This window comes from Fusarium fujikuroi, chromosome FFUJ_chr10 (assembly GCF_900079805.1).
Source record: "Fusarium fujikuroi IMI 58289 draft genome, chromosome FFUJ_chr10".
In the NCBI taxonomy this organism is placed as follows: Eukaryota; Fungi; Ascomycota; class Sordariomycetes; order Hypocreales; family Nectriaceae; genus Fusarium; species Fusarium fujikuroi.
The window spans coordinates 1,715,122-1,740,519 of NC_036631.1; the positions used below are offsets into that span (position 1 = coordinate 1,715,122).

A 25,398-nucleotide genomic window follows, 5' to 3' on the forward strand; every position below is an offset into this window, starting at 1 on the left:
GCTGCTATTTGTAATGAGGACTCGGAGAGCAAGGAAACATCATCAGACTTTGACATAAGGTGCCAAAATACTTAAGTTGCCCAGGTCTTTCTGTCATTTAGGATCTAGGTCTCGAGTTTTCTTTCCTCCCCAAGTGACGATGTTATGCCAAAGATGGGGATGCTACATTAGGTGGCGGTCAGCAGTCTTTAGACCTGAGGTGGCGAGGTTGAGGTTACTACCGGAATGGGTAATACACCCCGCAATGCTGCCCTCACGATTGGCAAAACTTCCGTATTTGTCAATCTTCAAAGCCTGCTTACTTTACCCCTCTATAAAAACAGGCTTATCCTGCAAAAAGTCAGCTGGTTTCCGAGCGTGAGAGAATCTTCATTCAGAACTCCTCCTTGCCTGCAAGATCATTCATTACTTCCCATTACAGACTTGCCCAGGTCTCTACCGAACCTTGACATATTAACATGAAAGTTGTTGCAGTCGCTGGGGGAACTGGAAGCGTGGGTAGCACCATCGTTGATGGTCTCGTAGAGTATGGGAAGCATAAAGTGTATGCTTTGTCCAGAAGAGTAAGCAAATCTCTTGAGATTGGTCTACTTGGTGGCTTGATATTGATCAGCAATAGGAACGACCGCCTCAGGGCGCTGTGAATTACCTCAAAGTGGATTATAATGATCCCCATGCTATCACGAAAGCCCTAGAGGCTGCAGGAGTCAACATTCTCATTTGCGCTATTAGTGTCGTATCACCAGAGGCAAACCAGGCACAGAAGAATCTAATCCAGGCCGCTGAACGGTCTTCAACAACCGAGCGCTTCGTCATTAGTAGTTTCGATATGCTACATGTTAAAGAGTAAGTAACACTGGGACTACTCGAGCGTGGCTGACCATCGGTATAGGGATATCGAACTCTCACCATTGACCAGATACACCTTTGAGGCGATAAATGAGCTGGAAAAGACCAACCTCATCTATACACGCATCGCTAATGGGTGGTTTCTTGACTACTACGGGATGCCTCACTGGAAGTGTAATCTCGAGCCATGGATCAACATCATCAACATGAAAAGCAAATGGGCCATCATTCCAGCTGATGGAAATATCCAGGCCAGCTTCCTCACATCTCAGGATATGTCTCGATTAGTTGCGCGCCTGATGGATCTTGAGAAGTGGGATGCCATCAGCGCCATTCAGGCCAACACCTTGACATTCAACGAATTGGTAGCGGCTGCGGAGAAGGCCAGAGGTAAGAGCATGTCCATCGCCATCAGCTATCAGTCACTAATCATGACTAGGCGCCAAATTTGATGTTGCGGTTGATAGCCTGGAGAAGTTGAAGTCTGGTAAGATTTCATTCTTTCCTGATTATCCTTCGATTGGCCACGGTGAAGGCGATGAGGCATTCTTCGCTATGATTCATTATCAAGCTGGCATTGGCCGGTATCTCGTGCCTCGAGATCTCCCCCCGCTGGACGACAAGTTTCCGGACTTGAAGGTTACAACGCCTTTGGAGGTCATGGAGAGTGCCTGGAAAGGGAAATGATGCTGTTCAGTATTGGGTTGTCGGTATATTGGTTCCGAACTCTCAGAGCTTCCCCAAATCCGTGTAAAGTCTTCCCAGCTCCGAAGAACCAGTAAATAAACAGTAAACATCAGCATTCTGTGAGATGTATTGATCTTTGATCTGCTAGTGCTCGCTGCGATATTTCCACCGGCTTTTGAGGCTAGTCTTGGTCACCTTAGATTGTCCTCGGGTCATTTCATCATGTCAAGAACCGTTCCGCAATCACTACTGGTATTAGCATACCAAGCAGAGATACTACAGCTGGCCCCCAGAACTACTGAAACAAGCAGCAATGCCAAAGTTGGGTAGTCCCTTGCATTATAAAGTAGCTCAACACACGGCCTCTCTCCTGAACTACTGAACTTTCTCCCCCTCCCTGTTCTTTCATTCACGGCGCCCAACTGCTGTAGCTTATAACAGCTCCTTTGGGCTAAGAAAAAGCCAAGTCTGGCGTTTCACCCTAAGTCCGCAAGCCTCGAACCCGCGGATTTCTTCCCCGTACTAGCGTCTGTGCGCATTAATCGTCCATTACTCAGTGACTCGAAATCCAGTCACTCGGAACAGGCCCATAATTGAAATTATGAGACGAACCCGCTCTCCATCTTGATTCGCCGCTTGTAAACCTAACAGCCACTTGCTCCCTGGCTAACGAACCTTATCACTCTCCTCCCAAAGCCACATGGCTGTTTCCGGCTACCGATTGCTCTAGCTGACGGCAGCATTTCCGATCGTTCATAACTTGGGACGAAATGGCGTCAAGTAAGCAGCCCACAATCTCATGGTCTGATCTGGGCTCGCTTCTCGACTCTTTAGTCCTTTAGCCACTTTCTCGCGTCGGTTGTGTCTTCTACAGACTTAAATCTCTGCCAAGCCGCTGTTCTACAGTTTGGTGAGTGCTCCATCTTGTGCTTGTAATCACTCCTTCGTACAAGACGTCTTTGGCCATGGCTTCTTCAGATTATGCATCCGAGTCTAGAGGTGCGGTCGCTATAGCTGTTATGGCGACCCTGTCGTCGATCTCTCTTATCGTGGTATCCCTGCGAGTTTACGCCCGGGCTATCATGCTGAGAAACTTTGGCGTCGATGACGCATGTGCGATCCTTGCTTGCGTGGGTGTCTCATTGAGCACTGAGAAACCTCCATGCTAACGACAAACAGTTGTTGACGATCGCTGACGCTTCTATCATTGCAACAAGTAAAGGCGCCCTATTAAGATAACCTTTCCCTTTGCCATTTACTAACATACTATAGACGTTAGGAATGGCCTTGGCTCTCATATATCTACACTTTCCGGCGAACAGATTAGTAATTTCTTAAGGGTAGGCTCTGCAGACATTCAGTTGACAATTAAGCTGAAACCAAGCAGATGTTTTACTTCTCAACCGTCGTCTACAACCTCGCCCTAGCAGTCATCAAGACAATCTTTCTCCTCCAGTACTACCGAGCTATACCTGTACGCCAGTATAAGAAGACATACATCGCCTCTGTAGTCCTCGTCACCTGCTGGAGTCTTTCTCAAATCTTTCTCAACGTTTTTATGTGCATGCCTATCGCATCTTTCTGGGATGTCACGATCAAAGGCAGTTGTATTCTCAACAAATCTTCATTCTATGTCGGCGCTGCGGGCAATATTTTGACCGATATCTTGATTATGGTCCTCCCGATTCCCGTTCTTCGCAGTCTGAAGCTCGGTCGGCGACAAAAGTGGATTCTTATGTCCGTCTTTTGCCTCGGCATATTGTGAGTTTCTCATGTATCTGAGCTTGTCTTGTCCACTAACACAGAATAGCACATGTCTTATCTCTCTCGTTCGTATCAAGTTTCTCAACATTGGCACGGATATCACATGGCATAATGTCGAATCAGCGTCTTGGTCAGTCAGCGAGTTGTGCTGTGGTATCATCTGCGCTTGTGTTCCAACTCTCCGGCCTCTGTTATCAGGCCATGACCGCGGTTCTAGTCATAACCAGTCCGAATATGCGAGACATGAGAACTCGAGGACCACTGGCACTGCTCGCCAAACGGGTACCTCTCGGAGCCATGAAATGAATGATCTACCCAGGACGCTTCATTCGTCTGAGAGCAAGGATCAGTTACGTCCCTTGGAGTCAACAATCGTAGTGTGTACCGATGTCGACCAAAAGAGAAGCCGGCCGCAGCTAGGACATGGTCCAGGAACACACCGCGTGGTGATACAAGGAAAAGACGAACAAAGACATAGTTTGTCCAGCGACTCTGAGGATCCCTTTTCCATGCACCAGGTAGTTTAAGATAGTATAATAATACAATTAATAGTAATTTTAATATTTTATAACGTCTCTTTATGTATAAACTTGTTATGTCGTTCTATCTTGGTCACTCAATGGTTGCACAAGGTCAGCCCAGTTAATCAGCCTTGGGCATGATTTTCAACGCTCAGCCTCCACAAAACGGTGTCTCAGTTTATTTCACAGCCCAACCCGACCATAGTGCAACGGCCTTACCGCAGCATTCTAAGATACAGATGTCATCAAGGTTATAAAAGCAAACGATCTTATCACAGCTCTCGTCTTCAAGTCTCAACTTTCAATATCGGAATAATGAGCCTTTACCGTCCTCTTACTTCCGATGAAAAGCATTCTGAAATCAGAGTGTGCATACTGCTGCCAAAAAGCTATGGCACTATGGTCAGCTGCGAGCTGGAAACTCTCAACCTTTTGGAAGACAAGATCGACTACGAAGCCCTTTCTTACGCCTGGGGTAGCTCTGAGGACAAAGCGACGATAAGAATTAACCGCACCCCGATACAAGTTACCCAAAACCTGAAAGAGGCCCTGACCTATCTGAGACACGAGTCAAAGCCGCGTTCTCTTTGGATCGACGCCATTTGCATAAATCAATCTGATGTAGACGAGCGAAATTCGCAAGTTCGTTTGATGGGCAGCATTTATTCCTCTGCCTCATGTGTCATCTCATGGCTCGGGCTAAAGGACGATCCCATCGACTACGTTCAACAAATAAAAAAGGCAAGGTCATTAATCGAATTGGTCAGATCATGCTCGACAGAGGAACTCTTTTCACTCCTATTGGACAGCCCAAGCAAAGAATACCTCGAAGAAGTGTTTGAAGATGGTCTATATTCTCTTCAACTTGTCATCGGCGAGCGAAAGTACCGTCCGCCTTATTGGCGAAGAGCCTGGATTATCCAGGAAGTCAGCTTGGCCCGAGTTTGGAAATTACAATCGGGTGCGCTTTGCATTTCAGAAGGGGATATTGAAGCTGTCATGGAAATATTTCAAGACCCTAGGATCAAGAGTGTCATGAAGAAGAAATATCAAGCACGGAGACTTCGAGCTATGATAGGCCTGAATTCCTTCTTGTCTGTATCAGTGTATCGCAGCATTCTCTGTTCCCCCGAGACGTCGCCTTTAGAGTTGGCGATAAGTTCTCCCAACTGGGCAACGTTAGCTTTGCGAACTCCTAGGTCTCGAGACTCTTCGCCTCTACTTAGCCTCTTGAGACATAGCTGGTCGAGACTATGCACAGATCCGAGGGACAAAGTGTTTTCCATCTTAGCGGCCTCCGACAAGAAAGACAGCCGTTCCGAACGACTCAAAATCGACTACACGAGATCGACCTCTAGAGTCTACACAGACGCAGTCAAAGAAATTATCGAGACTAGTTCTTCTCTCGAAGTCCTTTCCTATGTCAGTGCGGCAGACAGAACTGGCTCGTGGGATCTACCATCATGGGTTCCGAATTGGGGGATGTACAAAACACCCATCATAGCGGATCGACCAATCTCTTATGACCAGCAACGAGCCATGGGTGCCTCAGTAGCTCGAGTCAGCTTTCAACAAAGTTGCGGAAAAGAGATACTACTTGCTTCGGGGATTTGTTTCGGTACAGTAGTAGCATTGAGAGACCCGTTGATCAATGCCGACGCCGAGCGGATGGGAGACGAAGCCCAAACTGCGAACTTCGAATACCTAAGCTTATACCACCAACTTCCCCCAGTTTTCAAGGAACTGTCAGTATTAGCACTGCCGAATCGGCTTTCGTGTGAATCGTTTCGTCGGACATGCTCTCTTGGTCTTCTTAGTCACAAAGTCGATGATTCATTTCCAGAACTTCTCAATAGACTGCCACTGGAATCTTCAGACAATGAACAAACCCCAAGTTCAACTAATGAGATCTCCATGAAGGGGTTCGGTTACAGATATAGAACTATGGCATCAGCATTGGTGGATCGCTCAATATTCGTGGTCAAGCCAGCCAACTTGGGCAAAGTACAGTTTAACTATGAGATCGGAATAGGCGAGGCCAAAGTGATCCAAGAATCTGATCTTGTGTGCCTCCTTGAAGGCTAGGCGGCCGGTCTTGCTTGTCTTTGACGGTCGCCTCAAAATGTTTCTGAGCAATCAAAAAGGTTTCCTCTGCTGCTTTGGCACTTCTCTTACTCGCATTGGCCGCCACCTCACCCGCAATGGCGCTTCTTTTGCTTGCCTTGGCCGTTTGTCGCGTCGCCAACGCCGTCACCCCGTTGGCGATAGCCGCTACTGCTCCGAATATCCAAGTTGCTGTTGTATTTGAAACCTCAACAGGTGAATTGACTTTTGCTTGAACATTCGAGGCCATTTTGATAGCTCCTGCGGGAGCAGGTAAAGCGGAAGACGAAGAAAAACCTGTGTTTGGCGAAGTGGTGGCTTACGAGATAAAGCTGATTAGTACATATAATTGCCAAGGCCTGAGTGCAAGGGGGTGCACAGACACGCGTTACACCTCTCCTTTACTCTTCCACCCAGTGTCTATCTCTTTTTCCATGTTCTTGCAGTGCTGCCGACCGAGCTTTAAGCAAGCAAGAATATCATAGTATTAGGTACTTCTATATATTAACGTAAGGCTCGTACATCTTCACGACACAAGATACAATCTATTGGTAAAATCATTGTGTAAACTACGTGTCTATGAAAAGATCCCGCTACGGGAGATGGAAGCTTCTGGCAGTCTACTTTGCGATACGTGGATGACTCTCCAACAAGAATAAAGAAGCGATCAAACCGGCAGCAGACATGGCTGTCATAAAGATATTCTGCAGATTATAGCCCTTGGCAAATACTTTTCTCACAGCCAGCTGCTGGGACCGTTCTAGATCATTTATTGCGGACACGGAGTCAAGGATAGCCGCTGCCTGCTCCGAAGAGACAAGATCGCTCAGCTTCGGTTTGAGATGATTGTTGAGAAGCGTAGCGCTACGAGCCTGTCAGTAATTCATGTTTAGCAAAGACGTGACGCGTGAAAATTACCAAATTGCGAGTGAGACTGTGCCACCAAGTACACGGATCTGTGTCAGTGCACCCATCATAACAGCTTTATATGCTTAGTTAGCACTGCCAAGTCTCACAGGAAAAAGGCCACCTACGCAGATTTGCTTCAGAAACCACCACCCTAGCAAAGGTTAAGACGGTAGCCAGACTCATACCGAACCCCACTCCCATCAGCACCTCATATCCGTACTGAGCATCTGGCATGTGAGTTGCATCTGTAGACAGTGAGCATGTCAAGCCAACGCCTAAAACTTGTAGCACCGCGGCGATGATTATCAGATATGCGGGCGGCACTTTGGCGTTTCCAGTCAAGTAACCCGAGAGGACAGTTGCGGCAGGAGAAGTCAGCATCATAGGTAGCAGGATGATGCCAGCGCGAGACGGTGACATTCCGTAAACTGCTTGCGCTCTTTGCGGAATGTTGACGACCATCGAGACGAAAGGGAAGCCAACGAAGCAGGTAGTTCTGTGCGATCAGTCAGTGCGTGGGGAGAGGTCGAAGGGTGCATGACTTACAGTAGCATGGCGCTTGAGATCCTATCCTTGCAAATACTCGGCGGAAACACGGGCTCTTGCTTGCCTGGTGACTTTTCAACGTAGACTTCCCAGACCCCAAAGGCGATGAAGAGCACAACTGCCAGAACCAATGTGGCTATCACAATCGCATTGCTCCATGAGTATCGAGTACCTCCCTCCTCAAGTGCGAACACGAGGAGAACAGAGGCTGCAAGGAGAAGAATTATACCGAGGACATCGATGCGGACCCAGTTCGAGCGTCGGACCTTTGCCCGCAGTACTTTCAGAAGTGAGGGATTAGATGACTCTTCGAAAGCCGGCAGAAAGAGGCAAACCATGAAAAAGGCGATGGCTCCCCCAGGAAGACTAAGATCTTGTGTCAGCTGTTACGATTGAGCGTAGAGGCCGAGTCGTACTTGAGAAGAAAGACCCAGCGCCAGGTTGAGTGCTGGCTGATGACACCACCAAGGATAGGACCTAGAACGCTTGCGGTGATGAAGACTGTTGACATGACGCCCATGTACTTTGCGTATTTGCTGATAGGTACCAAGCTTGGAGCGATCGCTAGGATCATGGCGTAGATACCGGATGCGCCAATGCCTTGGAACGCTCGAAGAATGATGCTGGAGGCTGTTAGCAAGGCGTCGGACTGGACGTTCATATTGCCTACAGGTCAACGACATTGTTTGCGGCACCACAAAGACCAGAAAACAAAGTGAAAATGAGTAGCGCAAGCAAAAGCATTGTCTTCTTCCCGAAAACATCGCTAAGCTTGGCGTAGATAGTCAAGAAACCTACAGCCGTCAGCAAAATGTTTTCCATGGGAAAGAGGCAATGTGCTCACCAGTGTATGTCAACAAATATGATGTGGCGATCCAATCGCGAAGAATGAATCCATTGAGGGCATTTGTGATGGATACCAAGGATGTGCTGACGATGGTGGTCTCGAGCGTTGATAAGAAGAGACTGATCCAGAGCCTAGTACGATAAGCTTCAAATCGCATGAATATCAGTTTTCGTAATTTACTTACGCTGCGCTCAAAGAATGAAGCTTCCAACCCGTCAGATATTTCTTATCGTCGTTGTTTTCCTCCGGATCTGCTTCAGGAGAGGCCGCCGCATTGTGGAGAATTGGCGTCGATCCTTTGTTCTGCAGCGTTGTTTCAGTGGGTTTAGGCGCTGCAGCTATCTCGTAGCCTGGTTCTTGACTGCGACTTGTACGACGCTGCATTGTCAAAAAGACACAGTGAGTAATTGCATTGCAAAAATAAACAAGTCAAACAGAGAATGGAAATGGTTTTTCTGGGCGGTGCGAAGATGGATCGGATGATTTTAATTAGCTGAATGCTGGTAAACACGAAGACGCGCAAGCGACCCTCCATAAATCCTTCAAGATATGATATGCTGCTGGCAGTGCTGAGGCCACAGTGTCTAACTGAGTTGCCATCGGCCAATCCCTGTAGTTTCAGATCATGGACCAACATTCGTCCTCCCGCGGTTATAATTAGAGTCAACAGTTTATTATCTTTGGTACCTGCAGATTCATTCTCATCCGGGGTCGTTTTGCGCTAGTTATGCCCGGGCAAACTTGTCTAGGTCAGAGTAAGCGTGATGCCATGTTCGGATAAATCTTAGCCGACTCATTTCAGTGGCGCAGCTCAACTGAAGTCCTAGCAACCGCCGTGATCTGACTGAATAACACTCTGCAGATAATCTGCTCTTCAGAGTTCATCTTTGCAACCATGTCGCAAGCATCTCAAACCCTAAAAGACCTTTTCTTCAGGTCGTACAATGACACGTCGTCAACGACAATCGTTCTGCTCCATGGCCTCTTCAGCTGCAACCTCGAATGGGAGCACGTTATTCCCCACCTCAGCGATTATCATCTCCTGGTCCCAGATCTCCCAAAACACTCCCAGTCGAGAGACATAGGGCCATGGTCAATTGAATTCGCCGCGGACTCGGTCTCGCATCTTATCCGAAAGCATGCCCACGGTGGACAAGCGCACGTTGTTGGCCTTTCACTGGGCGGCTTCACCACAATGGAATTAATCCGCCGGCATCCAGACCTCGTTAAATCAGCCTTCGTCACTGGCTCAACACCGTTCCGGCCATGGCAAGTCTGGGCAGCAGAAAGACCCAACCTCCTACATTACGGCCTCAAACTCGTTCTCAACAGCGGCTTTTATACTCTCAGCGTCTGGATGAAGGGTCTCAGGGATCATACCCAGCTAAAGAACGAAATCGTTGCCAATAATGATTGGAACTTGGTCAATGACGCTTACGCCGGGCTTGCTAAGTGGCAGCACGAAGATGTTAAAGCAGTTGCTGAGAAGGACAAGCGGATATTGGCCGCCGCTGGAGATCAAGGTGATGATTTTGATGGTGCGAAGGAAATGGCTCTGACGTTTCGCAATGAAGGGCGCGGGGATGGGAGAAAGAGTACCGCCGTTCTTATCAAGGGGGCCATTCATGCCTGGAATTTACAATTTCCAGAATTGTTTGCCGAGGGTATCATAGCTTGGGTTGAGGAGAAGCCTCTTCCTCAAGATTTTGTTAACTTGATTGACAGTTGAAGTGATAATGGCGCTTGAGTTTCTAGACATCGGATAACAGAAAGATATTATTGATTGTAAGACTCACAACTCCCAAATGCCCATATTCTTACGGCAAACTCTACCATGTCGTACTATTGAAGAAGCCAAAGATCGGAAGAACTGGTGTCTGCGTATCCATACTGTCCATGGTTGGAAGATTGCCAGCCATGGACCAGTCCCCAGCCATAGTCGGGCTTTGAAACACATCCGTTGAGACACTCCCGTTTGCGTCCATCTGCATCTGATCCATACCTCCTAGGCCACCGCCATTCGTGGGTTGGAAGGGTATCTCTCTAGGGCTCATCCATGACAGTCCAGTCTGCGAGACAGCAATCCGAAGCTTCTGCACACATTCAGGAACCTCGAAGGGAGTCCCAAGCTGCTCAAGAGCCCTTTGTCTTGGTTCCCAAGCTTTGAGCAGCAGTCTTGCGAGCTGAAAGTTCTTAAGCTGGGATAGATTCCAAAGCTCCTCATGATCGCGATAAAACCTATGGAAGAGGCTCCATGTCCGTTCTGTAAAGGGCCCAACTGGTGAGCGATGGACCAATTGACCCGCAAGAAAGATGAGTGAATCGAAGTGAAAGTGCGACTTTGATGAGTACGCAAAAGGACCGTTCGCTATAAGATCATGAAGCGCAAATTCGTTCTCATTGTGCGCAAGCCAGATTCGAAAGAAATTATCGTGAGAATTCATTACTTCAGTTCCCCATTCTGGTGTTTCGTCCATCGGTGTCGCCATGGTTCTGACTTCCCTCAGAATATGAGGCCTCAACGCCAGTGCGAAGACATGAAGCGGACCTCCTGTCGGATCACAGTACTGCTTCTCAACCTCACTCATCTTTTTGTCGAATTCATCAGCGAGATGTTCCAACTTTCCAAGCGACTCGTGATAGAGATCATACTCGGGCGTTCCAGGCTCCACGTCTTGGCCTCCTAGCAGAAGGTGTTCGAAATCGGTCATCTGATGATCTTTGACAAAGTGAACGATCTCATAGAGAATCAGAGCAAAAGCCATTTCTGTGGTCCCCTGCTTGCTCTGGATAACCTTCGATTCTGGGGAGAATTCTGCGTCGTTAATATTATGCGGAAGCTTGGTGTCACAACCCAGCGGCAAGAGTGTTGGGTTCATTCCAGATGTTGCGGCGTACATGCAGTCCAGTATGACGATCCGCCACCAAACTCGGCGACGCATCTCTGTGTCGAAAGGCGTCAGGCCGAGTGTCTCTCCATCGCGATGGACGCCCATCTTGTGAGCAATGCGAATAACTACACCGCTGAGTACCCATACGGCGTCATGATTGCTGCGGCCTTCTAAGGCGATCTGAAAAGCGATTAGCTTTGAATTACACCCTAGCCAGCTTCTGTGGTCTTACCAAGTATAATACAAGAGCCTGTAGAACAACCATATCATAGTTTCTAAGAAAGTTGACTTTGTTCAGGGCCATCTTCAGGCCCTGTGTGAATATCTGCAAAGCCTCATCCTTGTGCAAGCCCAGCATCGTCATTGCTTCCTCGCCTGTCAAAGTGACGGCAGAAACAAGATAGATGGCATATAAAAGTGCTCGGTTCTTGTGCGATATATCAGAGTGGTTTGTCATTGCGCCGATTACCAGGTGCTCTGTAGTTGGAGTATGGATCATTTTGGTTACAGGATTGACTCTCTCGAGAAACACCTGCCATAAACGAAGGATCTGAAAAGGCAAAGGAGCTTGATCATTGATACTCAGAGCGGAAGTCCTGGCTAACAGAAGGTCGTCGTCTTCGTGGGGAGCGGGTGAATCGGTGGGATGGCAGTTCTCCTCGTCTGACGTGTCCTCATCAAGAATATGACGCATTTCTGAGATCTATGCATTGGATGTTAGTCAAGGACTATGAAATTGGATATTAGACAGGATCCCGGACATTCTCATGTATTCTCCCCCAAATGTAGCTATCCAGGAATTTGTACCCGCCATTCCGAACTACCAATTTGCCAGGGCCAGTGGGTGTCTGAGCTCCGTGTCCGTTAGATTGAGCCGGCGAAGATCTGGCAGATAATTCCATCGGATCATGAGGGGTCAATCCATTTGTGTCAGAACTTTGCTTGGGGGAGTCTTGGGAAGTGTACTGCTCCAGAAGAGCTTCAAGATTCTTGATCCTCTCTTGCAGTAGCGCATTTGGCGCTCTTCTCTTGCGCGCTGGAGCAGGCGTTGATGGCACGCAAGGTACATTGGCCTGGGCGTGTTAGCTTCAATGCGATCCTCCAAACTTTTACAACTAACCTTTATGCAGTTATTGCAAGGAAACACGCGATTGCATTTCACCTTGCGATGCTGACAGTGGTTGCACGCCAAGACCCGAGGCGTTTTGGGCGCTGGCGCGGAGGCATCGGAATGATAAGGCGAGTCTTGAAGCTGCTGGAAATCCGAGCCACCATACATGATTATCGACTAATATTCTTCAGTACTTAAACAATCTCGGTGTGCGAGTTTTACCAGAGCATGTGCTGAAGCATTGTAAGAGTTGGAAATCTCCAGGTGTCGGTATTTCCGTGACGTGATAAACTCGGTATCTCGGGCTCTTATACGACCCCGGTCACGGCATTATCGAGGTTTCAATCCACGAGCCAATCAGCTGCATCTCGGCAATTTCCACATGGTTTTGACAGATTCCGAATTGTTATGCAAACGGGTCATTCGGAATCATCTTTCATTGCGTCGATGCGATAATTTCGTGTCTTTGGTGTTCTGCAGGGAAGCAAAGAGCAGATGGGCGACAGACTCACCTCAGGTAATCCACTAATGCACCCTTCCGCCCTTATTCCCTTAGACTCGCCGACAATTGCCAGATTGAGGTAACACTCCAAATGCTGTGCCGCCAAATGGCTTCACCAATGTCAATTTTCAGGTTACGGACTTCTCGCCGTCATCGCCATGATGTCACGTACTCACAGCTATAAGACAGTCATGGTTTCGCTCTCAAACGTCCAGCTTTTCTGCAAATAATATTTTTCGTTTCTAGTAAGGTCCAGCATCAACACAGTCGCCATGTCTGCTCCATATGGTCTCGCTGTTGTGGGGACGAACTGGATCACCAACTCTTTTGTGCAATCATGCCATGAGAGCAAACTATTTACCCTCACTGCTGTTTACTCAAGGAAACTTGATACAGCAAATGATTTCATCTCTGAAACGCCCTCAATCAAAGATGTTTCTGCAGTGGAAGCTTACGATAATTTGGACATCATGCTGTCCAAAGGTTCCAACATCGATGTTGTCTACATTGCGTCGCCCAACTCATTGCATTATGAACAGGGCACCAAAGCGCTGAATGCTGGCAAACATGTTATCATGGAAAAGCCCTTCGCGTCCAACATGAAGGAGCTCGAGGCTCTATACGGACTCGCCGACTCCAAAGGTCTCTTCATTCTGGAAGCTTATCGCCACATTCAAGAGCCCAACTTCAAGACACTTCAGAGACTACTTGATGACGAGAAGACCAGGACAGAGAAGTTTGGGAAGATCTATGGTGCAAGCCTCTCTATGGCAGTGTATTCGCCATTATTTGGAGACATCACAGAAGGCAACGTTCCAAATGTCGCGTCTCCCAAGTTCAGTGGAGGATGTTTATGGGATATGGGTTGCTATCCTGTCACATTCGCGGTCAGACTCTTTGGCAAGCCCTCATCCCGGACATACTTCCCAGTCATTCTTGAGACTTGTGTTGATGGTGGTGGTCTCATAGTGTTCCAATACACGCCTGAGTCTTCAAAGCACCAGCAGAGCTTTACACTATCGGCCCGCACGAGCAAGATTTATGACTCACATGCACCGACCGAGATCTACTGTGAGAAGGGAACCATCAAGATCTTTGGTGGTCAGGCTTCGAACGTCACAGACATTTGCACTATGGAGTTCGTCCCAAGAGGATCACAAGAGTCTGAGGAGCTTGGAGATACCAGCCCTGAGTATACAGATATGTTGAACCTGACTTGGGAGGCCAAGGAGCTTGGACGTATTATCAAGGAAAGTGATCGGGAGGCTGAAGCTGACTTGAGGGCACTCAGTCGAAGCGTTCTCACCGTGATGGAGGATATGAGGAAAAAGAACGGCATTGTGTTTGGTAGTGAATGATGATTAGTGTCATCATTGGGGCCTAGCTAGAGCGTTGTGAGATAATTAGGTCGCTACGTATAAAGAAAATCACGACTTCCTTTTTTCCATCTTCAGCGATATCAATCTGCCTTTTCCGGAGCTGCCCAATTTTGCGCCATATTCGGAATTTCGTCGCCAAGAGTCATATCGCCATCAACAAACGAAATACTAAAGACATCAACGCCTTCTGCAAATCCACCAAAGCCACTAAAGTCAAACATATCCTTTGATAATGCCCAATCGGCTTCAACTGAGGTTTGGCCTGCCAGTGTCGGACTTCCAGGTCTCGTTGGAGTTGACAAAGATGTGTAGTCGACACTTTGCCATAGGGCTTTGACGTCTCCGGGAGTTCGCTCGACGTTTGAGGGGGAAAGCTCTTGTCCGCGAGCCTCGCACTGGCTATGGAATCTTTCCAGTCGTTTGACCTATGAGGCTAAGAATTAGAATTCATTTTTGAAGTTAAAAGGCAGTATAGGCTTACCATTAGAGCGGCGTGGTTCCAGTAGCATGACAGGTCTTGTAATGATTCCATAGCCGCACGGTAGTGTTTCTGACTCTCCTTTCGGATATGGTCTCTCTCATCATTCAAAGACAAAGCATGAATTGTACCAGCAACCATGATACAATATCCATAAATAGAGGTGAGTATAGGCACGTTCTGGCTCTTCATATCTAGTAGATCCGTGATGCTCTTCGCATGCGTCCTACACTTTTCCCAGGCCGTCTTCATGAACACTGACGGGGCCTTTTGTTTACCGGACTGAAGCCGTTGTTGAATCAAGAATGGGTGATGAAGTAGACAGTGGGACAAGTGGAACATAGCCTTGGCGAAGATGAAGGAGCTGGCGAGTAGTTGATCAACGACACCATCGACCGTGCATCGTTGCTTGAGACTTTCTGTCGGGTCTTCATTCATTCCAAAGTAGTGTTCTGCTTGGAGCAATGCCGATGATAGAGTAGCGTAAGGCGCTGTTGAAGACCAGGGAAGTCCCATCTGTGATGTTTGTGTATCATGCAAAACGTAATGCGAGATCCGGCCAAGGATAGATGCCATCACATTGATCAGGCCAAGTGCACAGCATCCGTCGATAGCTTCTTGTTCCACACAATCGCCCGTCAGTTCGTCGAGAAAGGGTGTCTTTTCTTCGCGGCCTTCCTTGAACGCATCCTCAGAGCATGGTAAAGACACCCTGCATTCTTCGTCACGGATGGCGGAAAATCGTCCACGAGAGAGGCTGATGAGTTTGTCTTGGAGATATAGCGACCAGAAAGTTCTTTTTCTTTCCTCGCGCTCAGCTAGTGGAAGTGATGGATCGGGTTCCAGGTGAAACTTGTTATTCTGGGCAAGACGAATAGCAAAACCCTGCTTCATATGGGCTTGGCTACAGAGACCAGCTAGCCGATTCGATTTGTTAGTGACTTTTCTAAAGTATGGACAATTTTATTCATGATCATTTGACTCACCTGGAACCTCAGTGCTTACTATCAATATAATTGTTTGGATGACTGTCAAAATCTTTTCGGGTGGCGCATTACCAGTCCAAGGAAGTTCTATAGTCTCCCAAGCCTTGGCAGCGTAGCTAGATGCATCGTCGGAACAGTTGACTTGAGTGACTGGTAGAGATGAGTATCGTCTTGCGGCAGACAAGAATCCCCAGAGAAGATAGGTCGGCAGCGTGTCATCGGCCAGGCGTTGCCGAAAGGTTGGTTCATGAAAGAGGGAGTAAGGTTGGCTGTGACAGTAACGGAAGTAGACATCGGCAGCAAATAGAAGGGAGCTTGGTTGGGGGCGTTCATTGGCATGAGATTGTATCGTTGAAGGGGTTTGAAGAAGAACGGGGGCCGGGGTTTTGGCTTGGTAGTGTGTACGTTTGTTTGGCGGTTGCTGATTTGTGACCAGCGGCAGCAGTCTATGTCTTGATCAGAATGTAATCACCAATGTGTATAAGAGGTTAATGACTCTAACCTTTCGACAGTCGCTTGTAGCATTGATATTTGATCTTCTAAAGACGCAAACCTTGACGCGATGTTATCCTACCCAAGGTCAGCATCACCATCCCAACAACAGTGGACCACATACCATGATAGCCTCAGGCACGTCCCCCAAAGCAGGCTGAACAGCCAAATTCGTCCTTCTAAGACTCCTCCCATCCTCCGCGTAAACACAAGGCTGGCCAAGCCGATTACAAAACTGACAGATCGGTTTCTCACCCGTGCAGCGAACTTTCTTCTTCCTGCAATTGAGGCAGGCTTGGCGAATTCTCTTACGACGGCTCTCAGGCCCGTCAGAGTCGTCATGGGAGTCCGACATTATGACGAGTATTATGGGCTGGAGGGTTTGCTGATTCGACAAGGGAGATGCAGGATGGGTTAAGGGACGGCTTGAGGTGCGGTTTGCGGGGATGCGGGCGGCGCGGCTATACACGGTTGTGTAATGCCGTGATGCGGTCCGATACCCGCCACCTCTTGCAGATCTGCCAAACTTTGAGTTTCTTTATATTTGAGATATCGCAGTGAGTATCATATATGTAACGAGCTACTATTTTAATGATTTAAAGCTTTTATACTCTGTTCATTGTCATCATGTCAGATATCCCAGCAGCAACAGAAGCTCAGCAGTATACCCGGCATACAAATGGCCGCCGAAAGCGCAGAGCTCGCAGAGCTTGCCTAACGTGCAGATCTCGAAAGGTCCGATGCGATGTTATGCAAAAGTCACCATGCAGTAATTGTCAATGGAGCTCGTGCGAATGTGTAGTGATAGGACCTCGTCGATCACCGTGAGCCAACTTCCAGAGTCTACAAACGGTATCACTGACAAATATAGTTGCAAGAAGAACAAATTAGATAACAAAGTCTCCAAGCAACCCAAAAAGGAAGAAGTCTCCGTTGAGGCCGCGCGAGATATTCTAAGCTATTCATACTCTCCAACGTCATCCGATGTCGAGGTCAAGCACGAAGAGTCAAGAGGTGAGTCAAGTTTCCCATAAGCCGCTGTTTTCTGGCATCATTGTAAGGCTCTTACTAAAAGACAAAATAAGACTTCGGGACATCATATCCTCCTATGGACTATATTCTTTCACCTTTGACGCCTATTTCGCAACTTGAAGACGAGTACTGTTTCGGCTCACAATACGCTAGCAGCTATGCAGATCAGCCTTCTAGCAATGCTTGGATTTACCCAACCACCACTTCTCAGTCACCCCCCGTCTCGTCTGAATTGTCAAGAAAAGAAGAATCAGACCCAATCATATATTTTGGGGGTGATGGGATAAGTGACGATCTCATGGGCAGTCTGTTGGCACTTCCATTTGATCATCTGAGACACATTTGATGGTCTTGGAGAAACTCAGTAAACACGGACCGAAGCCCGAGATTAGACCGGGAGTAATGACTATGCCCAATAGAGCCGATCGAATAGTTTATACCTATTTGCGGTCGTCATGATGAATGGGGTTGCTTGGACCCTGATCTCGTCCTGAAACATTCCGTCGATTGCCATAGTTACAGGTCAAGCAGCGTCAGCCATGCTGAGGTGAGGTCTAATCGCGGCTAACGACCCCCGGGCCCACCAAGATTTCTACCCCAAATTTTGGCAATCATTCGGTGTCAATGGCGCACGGGGATCTACAAACAGCGCAACTGGGGAATGCAAACAATCGGGGCTTCTGCCGAGACTGTCTTCAATCGGCCGCGCATTGATAGATTAAGGCTCGGCGAAAGGCACGTCACGTCAATACAAAAGCGCATCAATGACATTTGAGCGCGTATATGGTCAAGGGAGTCAGGCAATTACAGAAAGGCTGCACTAGCCACAACGCTTGTATTGAGTGTTTTTTATAGTAAAACTAGAGACCAGTACACCAGGCCAAATGAATCGAAAAGCCAAGACGCCGTCACCCACGGGTATTGTCCGTTATTGTTCCCCCCATCAGGCATCAAGCTTTTACAGCATCATGACACCAGCAAGACCGGCGACGGCGAGGACGCCAATAGCCTTGATGGAGTTGACGCCAGCAGCGTTACCCTTGTCGGCGGTGGAGCTAGAAGCAGCAGCGTCGCTAGATTGAGAAGCATCACCGCTGGAAGAGGAAGAGCCAGTCTCCTTGGCCCAAGTGACCTTGTCGCAAATGGTGGCGGTCTCCTTGAGTTCGGCGATGCGAGAGCTGACCTCAGGGACGTCGCTGCAGGCCTCGAGAAGAGAGGAGATGCCATCCTTCTGGTCGATGTACCAAGAGCTGAGCTTGGAGGCGTAGGAAGTGTACTCCTTGGCCATGGAGCCAGTGACGGCGGGGATGACACATTGATCGGTCATGGTCATGGCATCGGTCTGCTTGGCGAGGAAGCTCGCGAGCGAAGAGTCGGGAGTAGGGATGGCGGTGAGGTCGGGGAGGATGCTGGAGGCGACGGAAGCGCACTCCTTAGCATCGCGCTTCTCGAGGCGCTCGAGAGCAGGGTGCGAGGCAGCGACGACGGTCGCGCCGACAGTGAGGATGATGGCAGAGCGCATTGTGATTGGGTATTATTAAAAAAGGTGTTGTTGGTGTTGGTTGTTGAAGCGGAGAAAGAATAACGAGTGGATGGCTATTAACGAGAGTTTACTCAAAACAGATGGGATGGAAGAACCAACAGAAGGATTCCACGGGCTTAGTATTTAAGATTGTCTCAAGGCGAGGAGTCACGATTGTGGCGGTAATCATTAGGTTGGATTAAGGGGCTTCCTATTGTAGTTAATGTTTGGGCTACGTCTTATTTCCCGGCCCCCCACCTCGTAAAAAGGCTGAATGCCCTCACGAAACACCAAACATTTAGTGCCACGATCGGTCTGACCTCCATCTCTTTAGCTACCTCGTGCTCAGCCGCACGACTGGGTGCATCAGTGGCTCACTGTGCTCCGTAGAAAGACGGGAGGCTTTATGCCCAACTTGACAGTCTCTGCAACTTTCATCCAGATCAAACCAAGGACATGCAGACTTACTCCGTACCATAACGCATAACAAAGGATCAGGACAGCCAGAACCCCCCTGCATGTTAAGTTTTCAGCTCATCAAATAACTGTACCTTGCGTGTGTTAGCCAGTTTCACCCATGGCCCTTACAGGCTTACAGCCCCTTTAGCGCGAGCCAGATCATCCGGCCATCTCCCAACTGAGAATGCTTCGCGAGTCACCAACGGCAGACACTTGCCGTTTCGCCTCTCACATGTGGAGCAACTCATTTAATCCGCCTTATGCTACTGCAGCTTTTGGACATTCGTGTCACATGCTGAATTCGATTGGTCTTAAGTGATTGGAGGCACAAGTTTCGACGGCTTATCTGTGCGGACCTGGTTGTTTTCCTAAATCAGATTAGCTTAGTTCTTAGTGACTGGGTCTGCCCCAGAAATGAATTCCAGTCGCCAACGTTGGAGTCCCAAGAAATTCAGCCTTGGCAGTCTAACTTTCAGCTTTCTTTCACGGCGAGTTCCGAAAGGGCTGTTTCTTTCTCGTAACCCGACAAACCTAAAATGAAGAAATGCCGTAATTTTAAGCGACTCTTCGGCGAACAAGACTGTCATACTATTGACTGCCGGCGAGCAGTCAAGCTTTAGGGTAACCAGGACAATCAAACTAATAGGTCGCAGAATTCTTCCATGACTGGCATTCTTGGCCAAATTAACAAATGACTTCTGGAAAGAACTAGTCCATATTATTATACTGTCACTTGAACTGATTCCATTTCTTTTGTTGCTTGTATCAAACATCCTTTGGCTGCGAAGCATTGTCACGTCTTTTTGATCATGTTGAGCCTTGGATTAGTTCCCATCAACAAACTTCACCCTGACGCTGATGAATAGACGTCTCCGTGTTCCACCAATACCTAAAAGCCAATGCAAATAGGTACATCTATTTTCGTACGAGACATCAAGGCTGACTGTGTAACTATCCAGCCTTTTCTGTATTTTGGCTGAATAAGCATGTCAGCCCTATGCGGGGTTTTTCTGCTTCAACAGCTCATCCTTGCATCAGATGTCGAGCTTCGGCGATCACGATATCAAGATTCTGAGAGACGAAAAAAACGGATCTGCGTCTGAATGCCCTGAAGATGGCACCAATCCACCCGGAGTCAGGGGCGGGTAAGTCTGGGGCAGAGTTGGCTGCAGGCTTGTTGCTGACAACTGGTAGGGCAGTTCTATGATATGTCGCCCCCAAAACGATTAGGTAATTCCAAACCTTAGTCTTCCCTTCACTTGCTAAATACTAACGCGATTGATATAGGGCGAGGAAGACATGCAATCGTCTTCGAGTGTCGTGATCCAAGCGGCCGCATCTACGCTATGAAGCTATTCAAGCAAGATAGCAGAGATAGGATCCGTCGCGAACTCGAGATATTCCAATATCTCGAAAATGGCCCAAACATCATCAAGTTCATTGATGCTGTCCAAGGTGAGGAGGTTCGCATACCATTCAAAGCCTCAGTTCTGAGCCAAGATTGACGTCGTGAGGCACAGGGTTCTGACATCGGCATCGTTCTTGAATACGTAGACAACACAGATTTCCGAACGCTGTATCCTCGGTTTGATGACATGGACATTCGATATTACACCCGCGAGCTTCTGAGAGCTTTGGATTTCGCCCATAGCCAAGGTGTGATGCACCGTGATGTTAGACCGCAAAATGTGGTGATCGACCACGAAGCCAGAAAGGTGCGCCTCATAATGACACAATCTGGTGCATGCTAACACATTGTAGCTCCGACTAATAGGCTGGAGCTCAGCAGACTTCTACCGACCTGACGAAGATTTGGACACCTGCGTAGGCCTCTGGAAGCCACCGGAGCTTCTACTGAGCTACGAACGATACGACTTTAGCATAGACATGTGGTGCTTCGGTGCTATGCTCGCAGCCATGGTCTTCAGAAAGGAACCGTTCTTTCACGGGGTTTCGCTAATTGATCAACTGAGGAAAATTGTTGAAGTCCTTGGCACAGACAAGCTCTACCGCTTTGTCAATGAATACGACCTTGAGTTGAATGACGAGGAACTTGAAGCTCTGGGCCAACATCATGAACAAGCTTGGACCGACTTCATCAACTCGGATAATGAGATGCTCGTATCTGACGAAGCTCTGAGTCTTATTGACCAGCTTCTACGATTTGACCCGAAGGCGAGTATGATCCTGTGGCATTATGTGATGGTTTGTACTAATGTATGTGCCTAGGAGCGACTTACGACTGCCGAGGCTCTTAGGCACCCATATTATGAGATGCTGCTTCTAGAATCACGAGCAGATCAAATGAGTAGGTGGGTTTAGAGAAGGATCGGAAGACTGGAGCCATCTAATGTAAAAGGGATCCCCTTTATCTAACAGGCCGCAAGAAACCTGTCTAACAGCGCAGGCCCAATTTCTGGAGGCCATGAGTTATCTACCATGCATTACTTCACGATAGTATTCGTACTTACTCCGATCCCTTGGATTGTCTCAAGGGGAATGGGACTCCATCTCGCTTAATGACCCCGTTTTACAAAAATCCACTCACGAACAAAAACTGCCAAAAAAGCGTGCGTCATCCGGAATTCGAATCCGAGCCTCAACTTTTCTCAATGGAAGAGTTGAATCCTAACCCCTAGACCAATGACGCTTTGAGTGGTGCTTCGATGAAAACAGCTTGTTGCTAATGTGCGTCATTACGATGACCTACCCGGGCAGCAAGTCGACAACGCCTCAATGTGGCCTGTAGTGTATAGATGAAGAGCCTTATACCATCTCGACAGGACATATCTCCGAGTCTTTTGAAACGTAACCCGCAGGCTTGCAGGTAGGCTTCTTCTCTAAACTGCACTGTATCAAGAGTCCTGGTGGAAATGATCCTTGGCCCGAACTTGGCAAAATCTCAGAAGTTGCATGCAAGTTGCGGAGCTTAGAAAGAAAAAGATTTTGGTTTAATTGTCGCGTCTCAAGGATTTGATGGTTATTGGTGGAGGAAAGCCATGTCAAGGGATGATCCAGGACATGGTTCTCGATGTCACGGCCGTCAGCCGCTGGGACCGCGGTTTGAACGTCTGTTGCATCTTCAAAACGAACGACAAGTGGAAATCTCATCTTGTCCAAGTGAATTTGAAGACCAGTCAGTTTATGGTATCGGATGCTGCACCTGCCATACGACGCAGAGTCTCATTCTCACGGGGTCGCAACATGCTCCAGTGATATGTATCTCGGAATTTGCGGTTATGCCGATACAGGTAGACCAAGTCGATCTCGGCGCCAAGGGAAGGGCGAGAACGTAAAAATTGTTTCATATTCATAGCGTACTGTAATTGGAGTAGAGAAATGTAATCGTCTTCGTCGTGCGCCACGAATTGACCCCTTATCTTTGACTACCTCTTGATCTGCAGAGGGGCCGCTTCCTCCAACAGTCAAGTCTGGCCAACCAGAAAAGATGATGCTATTCAGTACAAATAACCTAAATCCATCAATCTATTCCCATGCTGAGTGGTCAGAGAGGGTGCGGATGCTCGCACCGGGCAGGGAGCTTCAACGGTATCGGATTCAGAAGAACCGCGGCCGCGCCTTCCTCGTCGCAATGGTGCTGATATTTCTGATTTTCAACTGTAGGAACCTGGTATGTTAATTTGCCATCGAACGACGCAGGGAAGCTAACGGATTTTTGCATACAGGACATCAAGAATGCATCCAACCCTTCCCATTTACTAGCATCTTCACACCGAATCTCTAGGCTTCACTACCTCGTCCCCGCAAATGTCCCCAACCGCCAAGTATGCGCAGTTGTGACATCGGCACTCGCCAATCGATACTCTATACCGACGATTCTAGGTTACAGAGGAGAGACCTTCTTAGACGCGCAAAAGGCACATATCGCGAAATTGCGCGCCATCAAGGATTATCTGCACAATGCGAGAGGAGCCTCTGATGATCTTGTCATTATTGTTGACGGATTCGATGTGCTGGCTCAACTGCCCGCAGAGTCCATGATACAGCGATACTTCACTCTCATGGCTGAGGCTGATCAAAGGCTTGCTGATCAACGTGGAATTACCGTCAAGGAGCTTCATCGAACCGGGCTAAGGCAGACTCTTTTATGGGGAACGGATAAGGGATGCTGGCCTGACAGCGAAACGGATCCGAGGTGTTGGCTTGTTCCATTCTCAGCACAGCCTCGATTTACTTGGGGACCCAAAACGGACACTGGGGATCTTCAGTATAGCGACTCGAGATTTTTAAACTCGGGTACAGTTATAGGCCCATTGGGTGACCTTCGCAAGTTCATCGACGCCGCGCTATCATTGGTAGAAGACGATCGGGATCAAAACTTCCTCTTCAGAGACTCTGATCAGTTTTATATCGCGGCTTTGTATGCTCGTCAAGAATATCAGAGAATGCGAGACTTGAACGCGGGCGAGTTTCCTGAAGATATAGCTGGAAGGGATGTACCCAGACCGAAGGATGGCAAGGATGATGTGACTGAATACCACGTTGCAGTGGATTTTGACTATGCGTTTACGCAAACAGAATGCCATAACTACAGGTTGCTTCCCTGACAGCGTATTGTTACTGCTGACTGACGCAAGCAGATTTATTCATAAACTTCAGTACGACAACTTTGACATGACGGCAACTATTAGGCATGATGCGTTGGAAGAAGGGTTAAGATTCCGCCCATACAAGATTCAAATGCCTGCATCGATCTACCAAGCATTTCACAGAGTGTATGATTCACTTCCCGCAGGAGATCGACCAGCGATGTCTGGACACAATTGGATTCGCAGTCTTAGACTTGGCACAAACATTGGTACACGAGTGATCTTTGCCTTATATCACAACACATGTGACAAAACCGGGTTCCTCAATACCTTCCACGACGCATGGTTCTATCCTCTAATCCGACCTCTTCTCCGAGTCGCCGTCAGGGCAATTCAGCACCACCATCCAATTAGCCCAGAACCTATTGACGGAAGACTTTGGGTTGCTGCACGGCAATACCCGAAACGCAATCTCGATGAGTACGGAGGGGTCTTTACGGATGCACCAGGGGAGGAGTTTATACCACTGCAGGAATTCTGTAGTGAGGATATCGAGTCTGCTATTGGGAATGATACGGATTATCCGTTGACCAAACTCTGATCGATTAGGGTTGAGGAAATGAATTTGGATGATGAACGACCGTATTGTTTTTATAGCCGGCCTGTCATTACAAGCGGAGTATACGAAATCAATGATATTTATACCTCTAGATTTGTAAATCAAGGCAAGTTGTACAAAACTCGTTTCATGAATACTCACTCGATCTGCCCATCAACCCAATCGGGGTCGATATCGACATCATCACCATCCAGGCTTTCCTTTCCACTCTTGACGAGTTCAGTCCACATGGTAGCCTGTAACCTTTCGGCAAATACGTTTTCACCTGGGACAGTGTAGTCAATATCTCGGCCGCAGTGGATCATAGCCATGAATCCCTTCTTAGCAAGTTGCGCAAGCGAAGTATCGGGGTGATGGCTGAGCTTCTGGAAGCGACGTCTCCAAATCAACCACCGCGCCATGCTGAATCCGGCATCATCAATGCCCTGATCCTTCGGAAGGGTCCCAATATTCAGTGATGACTGTTCTGACTGCTGTTCGTCTCCTCTGAGAACGCAGTCCTTGAAGAGCGCGTGAGGACATAGTTCCATCCATACAACTGCGCCAGGCAGAAACTTGGCAATGTTGTCATCGTTGGCCTCAAGGACCTCGCGCATATACCATAGTCCAGTCGAAGGGATCTGTTCCTCGCATATGCCAGCAGCCAAGACCTTGGCAGAGAAAGTAGCAAGCCTTTGTAGCTCAGCCTCTGAACCTCCTTTCATAAGCGCTTCCCAGAATGTCTGTAGACTCTGTGCAAAACCATATGATTCCCAGTTCCCTGCTATATTCTGCCCAGTATAGAGATCTTTGTACACAAGATCAAAATGTCTTGTCCACAATAGTAGAAGGACAAGACGATCTTGGAACAAGCTGTCACTGTCTATAGCGATGCTGGCTTTGAAGAACATATGCCACAAGGCGTCAAGATTCTGCTGTACGGTGGGGAAGTCTGCCATAGGTCTTTTTTGTGGCTCTTTGATAAAGTGAAAAGCAAAGCTCTTGATAGATATGAGAAGATCTTGCTTCTCCTTGTCACTTGCTATCTCTTGAAGGTCTTCTGCAAAGCCTTTCAAAACTTCATGTCTGAAGCGTTCGTCGTGGCTGACGTTGTGATCGGTTTGAGATGAGGCCATAATGAACTATTGGAAAGAAACCAACTTGTCAATTCT

General features: G+C 48.0%; 13 protein-coding genes, besides 1 other annotated feature; 8 read left to right on the forward strand and 5 right to left on the reverse strand.

The window, feature by feature from the left end:
- Positions 1-458: 458 nt before the first annotated feature.
- Positions 459-1,536, forward strand: FFUJ_10859 (uncharacterized protein; the record flags this gene model as incomplete). XM_023569690.1 has 4 exons in its annotated part: positions 459-563; positions 620-846; positions 893-1,239; positions 1,289-1,536. The coding sequence occupies 4 exons, from the start codon at positions 459-461 to the stop codon at positions 1,534-1,536; spliced, it is 927 nt and encodes a 308-aa protein (XP_023436867.1).
- A 965-nt stretch (positions 1,537-2,501) lies between these two features.
- Positions 2,502-3,827, forward strand: FFUJ_10860 (related to integral membrane protein; the record flags this gene model as incomplete). XM_023569691.1 has 5 exons in its annotated part: positions 2,502-2,666; positions 2,716-2,752; positions 2,809-2,876; positions 2,924-3,297; positions 3,347-3,827. The coding sequence occupies 5 exons, from the start codon at positions 2,502-2,504 to the stop codon at positions 3,825-3,827; spliced, it is 1,125 nt and encodes a 374-aa protein (XP_023436868.1).
- A 309-nt stretch (positions 3,828-4,136) lies between these two features.
- Positions 4,137-5,906, forward strand: FFUJ_10861 (related to heterokaryon incompatibility protein; the record flags this gene model as incomplete). The annotated part of the gene is made up of 1 exon (XM_023569692.1): positions 4,137-5,906. The coding sequence occupies one exon, from the start codon at positions 4,137-4,139 to the stop codon at positions 5,904-5,906; it is 1,770 nt and encodes a 589-aa protein (XP_023436869.1).
- Positions 5,907-6,544: 638 nt separating this feature from the next.
- Positions 6,545-8,610, reverse strand: FFUJ_10862 (related to multidrug transporter; the record flags this gene model as incomplete). XM_023569693.1 has 8 exons in its annotated part: positions 6,545-6,788; positions 6,843-6,906; positions 6,959-7,329; positions 7,380-7,745; positions 7,796-8,002; positions 8,050-8,173; positions 8,224-8,357; positions 8,411-8,610. 8 exons carry the CDS (start codon positions 8,608-8,610, stop codon positions 6,545-6,547), a joined length of 1,710 nt encoding a protein of 569 aa, XP_023436870.1.
- Positions 8,611-9,121: 511 nt separating this feature from the next.
- On the forward strand, positions 9,122-9,955 carry FFUJ_10863 (uncharacterized protein; the record flags this gene model as incomplete). The annotated part of the gene is made up of 1 exon (XM_023569694.1): positions 9,122-9,955. One exon carries the CDS (start codon positions 9,122-9,124, stop codon positions 9,953-9,955), a length of 834 nt encoding a protein of 277 aa, XP_023436871.1.
- Positions 9,956-10,055: 100 nt separating this feature from the next.
- On the reverse strand, positions 10,056-12,396 carry FFUJ_10864 (uncharacterized protein; the record flags this gene model as incomplete). XM_023569695.1 has 4 exons in its annotated part: positions 10,056-11,297; positions 11,350-11,820; positions 11,879-12,190; positions 12,238-12,396. The coding sequence occupies 4 exons, from the start codon at positions 12,394-12,396 to the stop codon at positions 10,056-10,058; spliced, it is 2,184 nt and encodes a 727-aa protein (XP_023436872.1).
- A 606-nt stretch (positions 12,397-13,002) lies between these two features.
- On the forward strand, positions 13,003-14,088 carry FFUJ_10865 (uncharacterized protein; the record flags this gene model as incomplete). Its single annotated transcript, XM_023569697.1, has 1 exon — positions 13,003-14,088. The coding sequence occupies one exon, from the start codon at positions 13,003-13,005 to the stop codon at positions 14,086-14,088; it is 1,086 nt and encodes a 361-aa protein (XP_023436873.1).
- Positions 14,089-14,189: 101 nt separating this feature from the next.
- FFUJ_10866 (uncharacterized protein) lies at positions 14,190-16,420 on the reverse strand (the record flags this gene model as incomplete). XM_023569698.1 has 5 exons in its annotated part: positions 14,190-14,534; positions 14,591-15,504; positions 15,574-16,019; positions 16,076-16,143; positions 16,190-16,420. 5 exons carry the CDS (start codon positions 16,418-16,420, stop codon positions 14,190-14,192), a joined length of 2,004 nt encoding a protein of 667 aa, XP_023436874.1.
- Positions 16,421-16,692: 272 nt separating this feature from the next.
- FFUJ_10867 (uncharacterized protein) lies at positions 16,693-17,443 on the forward strand (the record flags this gene model as incomplete). XM_023569699.1 has 3 exons in its annotated part: positions 16,693-16,889; positions 16,937-17,079; positions 17,151-17,443. 3 exons carry the CDS (start codon positions 16,693-16,695, stop codon positions 17,441-17,443), a joined length of 633 nt encoding a protein of 210 aa, XP_023436875.1.
- Positions 17,444-18,055: 612 nt separating this feature from the next.
- Positions 18,056-18,619, reverse strand: FFUJ_10868 (uncharacterized protein; the record flags this gene model as incomplete). Its single annotated transcript, XM_023569700.1, has 1 exon — positions 18,056-18,619. The coding sequence occupies one exon, from the start codon at positions 18,617-18,619 to the stop codon at positions 18,056-18,058; it is 564 nt and encodes a 187-aa protein (XP_023436876.1).
- Positions 18,620-20,192: 1,573 nt separating this feature from the next.
- Positions 20,193-21,336, forward strand: FFUJ_10869 (probable protein kinase ck2 catalytic subunit ck2 alpha-3; the record flags this gene model as incomplete). XM_023569701.1 has 6 exons in its annotated part: positions 20,193-20,223; positions 20,273-20,308; positions 20,366-20,541; positions 20,599-20,793; positions 20,840-21,257; positions 21,308-21,336. 6 exons carry the CDS (start codon positions 20,193-20,195, stop codon positions 21,334-21,336), a joined length of 885 nt encoding a protein of 294 aa, XP_023436877.1.
- A 313-nt stretch (positions 21,337-21,649) lies between these two features.
- Positions 21,650-21,728, reverse strand: a tRNA (tRNA-Gly).
- A 942-nt stretch (positions 21,729-22,670) lies between these two features.
- FFUJ_10870 (uncharacterized protein) lies at positions 22,671-24,229 on the forward strand (the record flags this gene model as incomplete). XM_023569702.1 has 3 exons in its annotated part: positions 22,671-22,709; positions 22,765-23,633; positions 23,680-24,229. 3 exons carry the CDS (start codon positions 22,671-22,673, stop codon positions 24,227-24,229), a joined length of 1,458 nt encoding a protein of 485 aa, XP_023436878.1.
- A 155-nt stretch (positions 24,230-24,384) lies between these two features.
- Positions 24,385-25,362, reverse strand: FFUJ_10871 (uncharacterized protein; the record flags this gene model as incomplete). Its single annotated transcript, XM_023569703.1, has 1 exon — positions 24,385-25,362. The coding sequence occupies one exon, from the start codon at positions 25,360-25,362 to the stop codon at positions 24,385-24,387; it is 978 nt and encodes a 325-aa protein (XP_023436879.1).
- Positions 25,363-25,398: the final 36 nt, after the last annotated feature.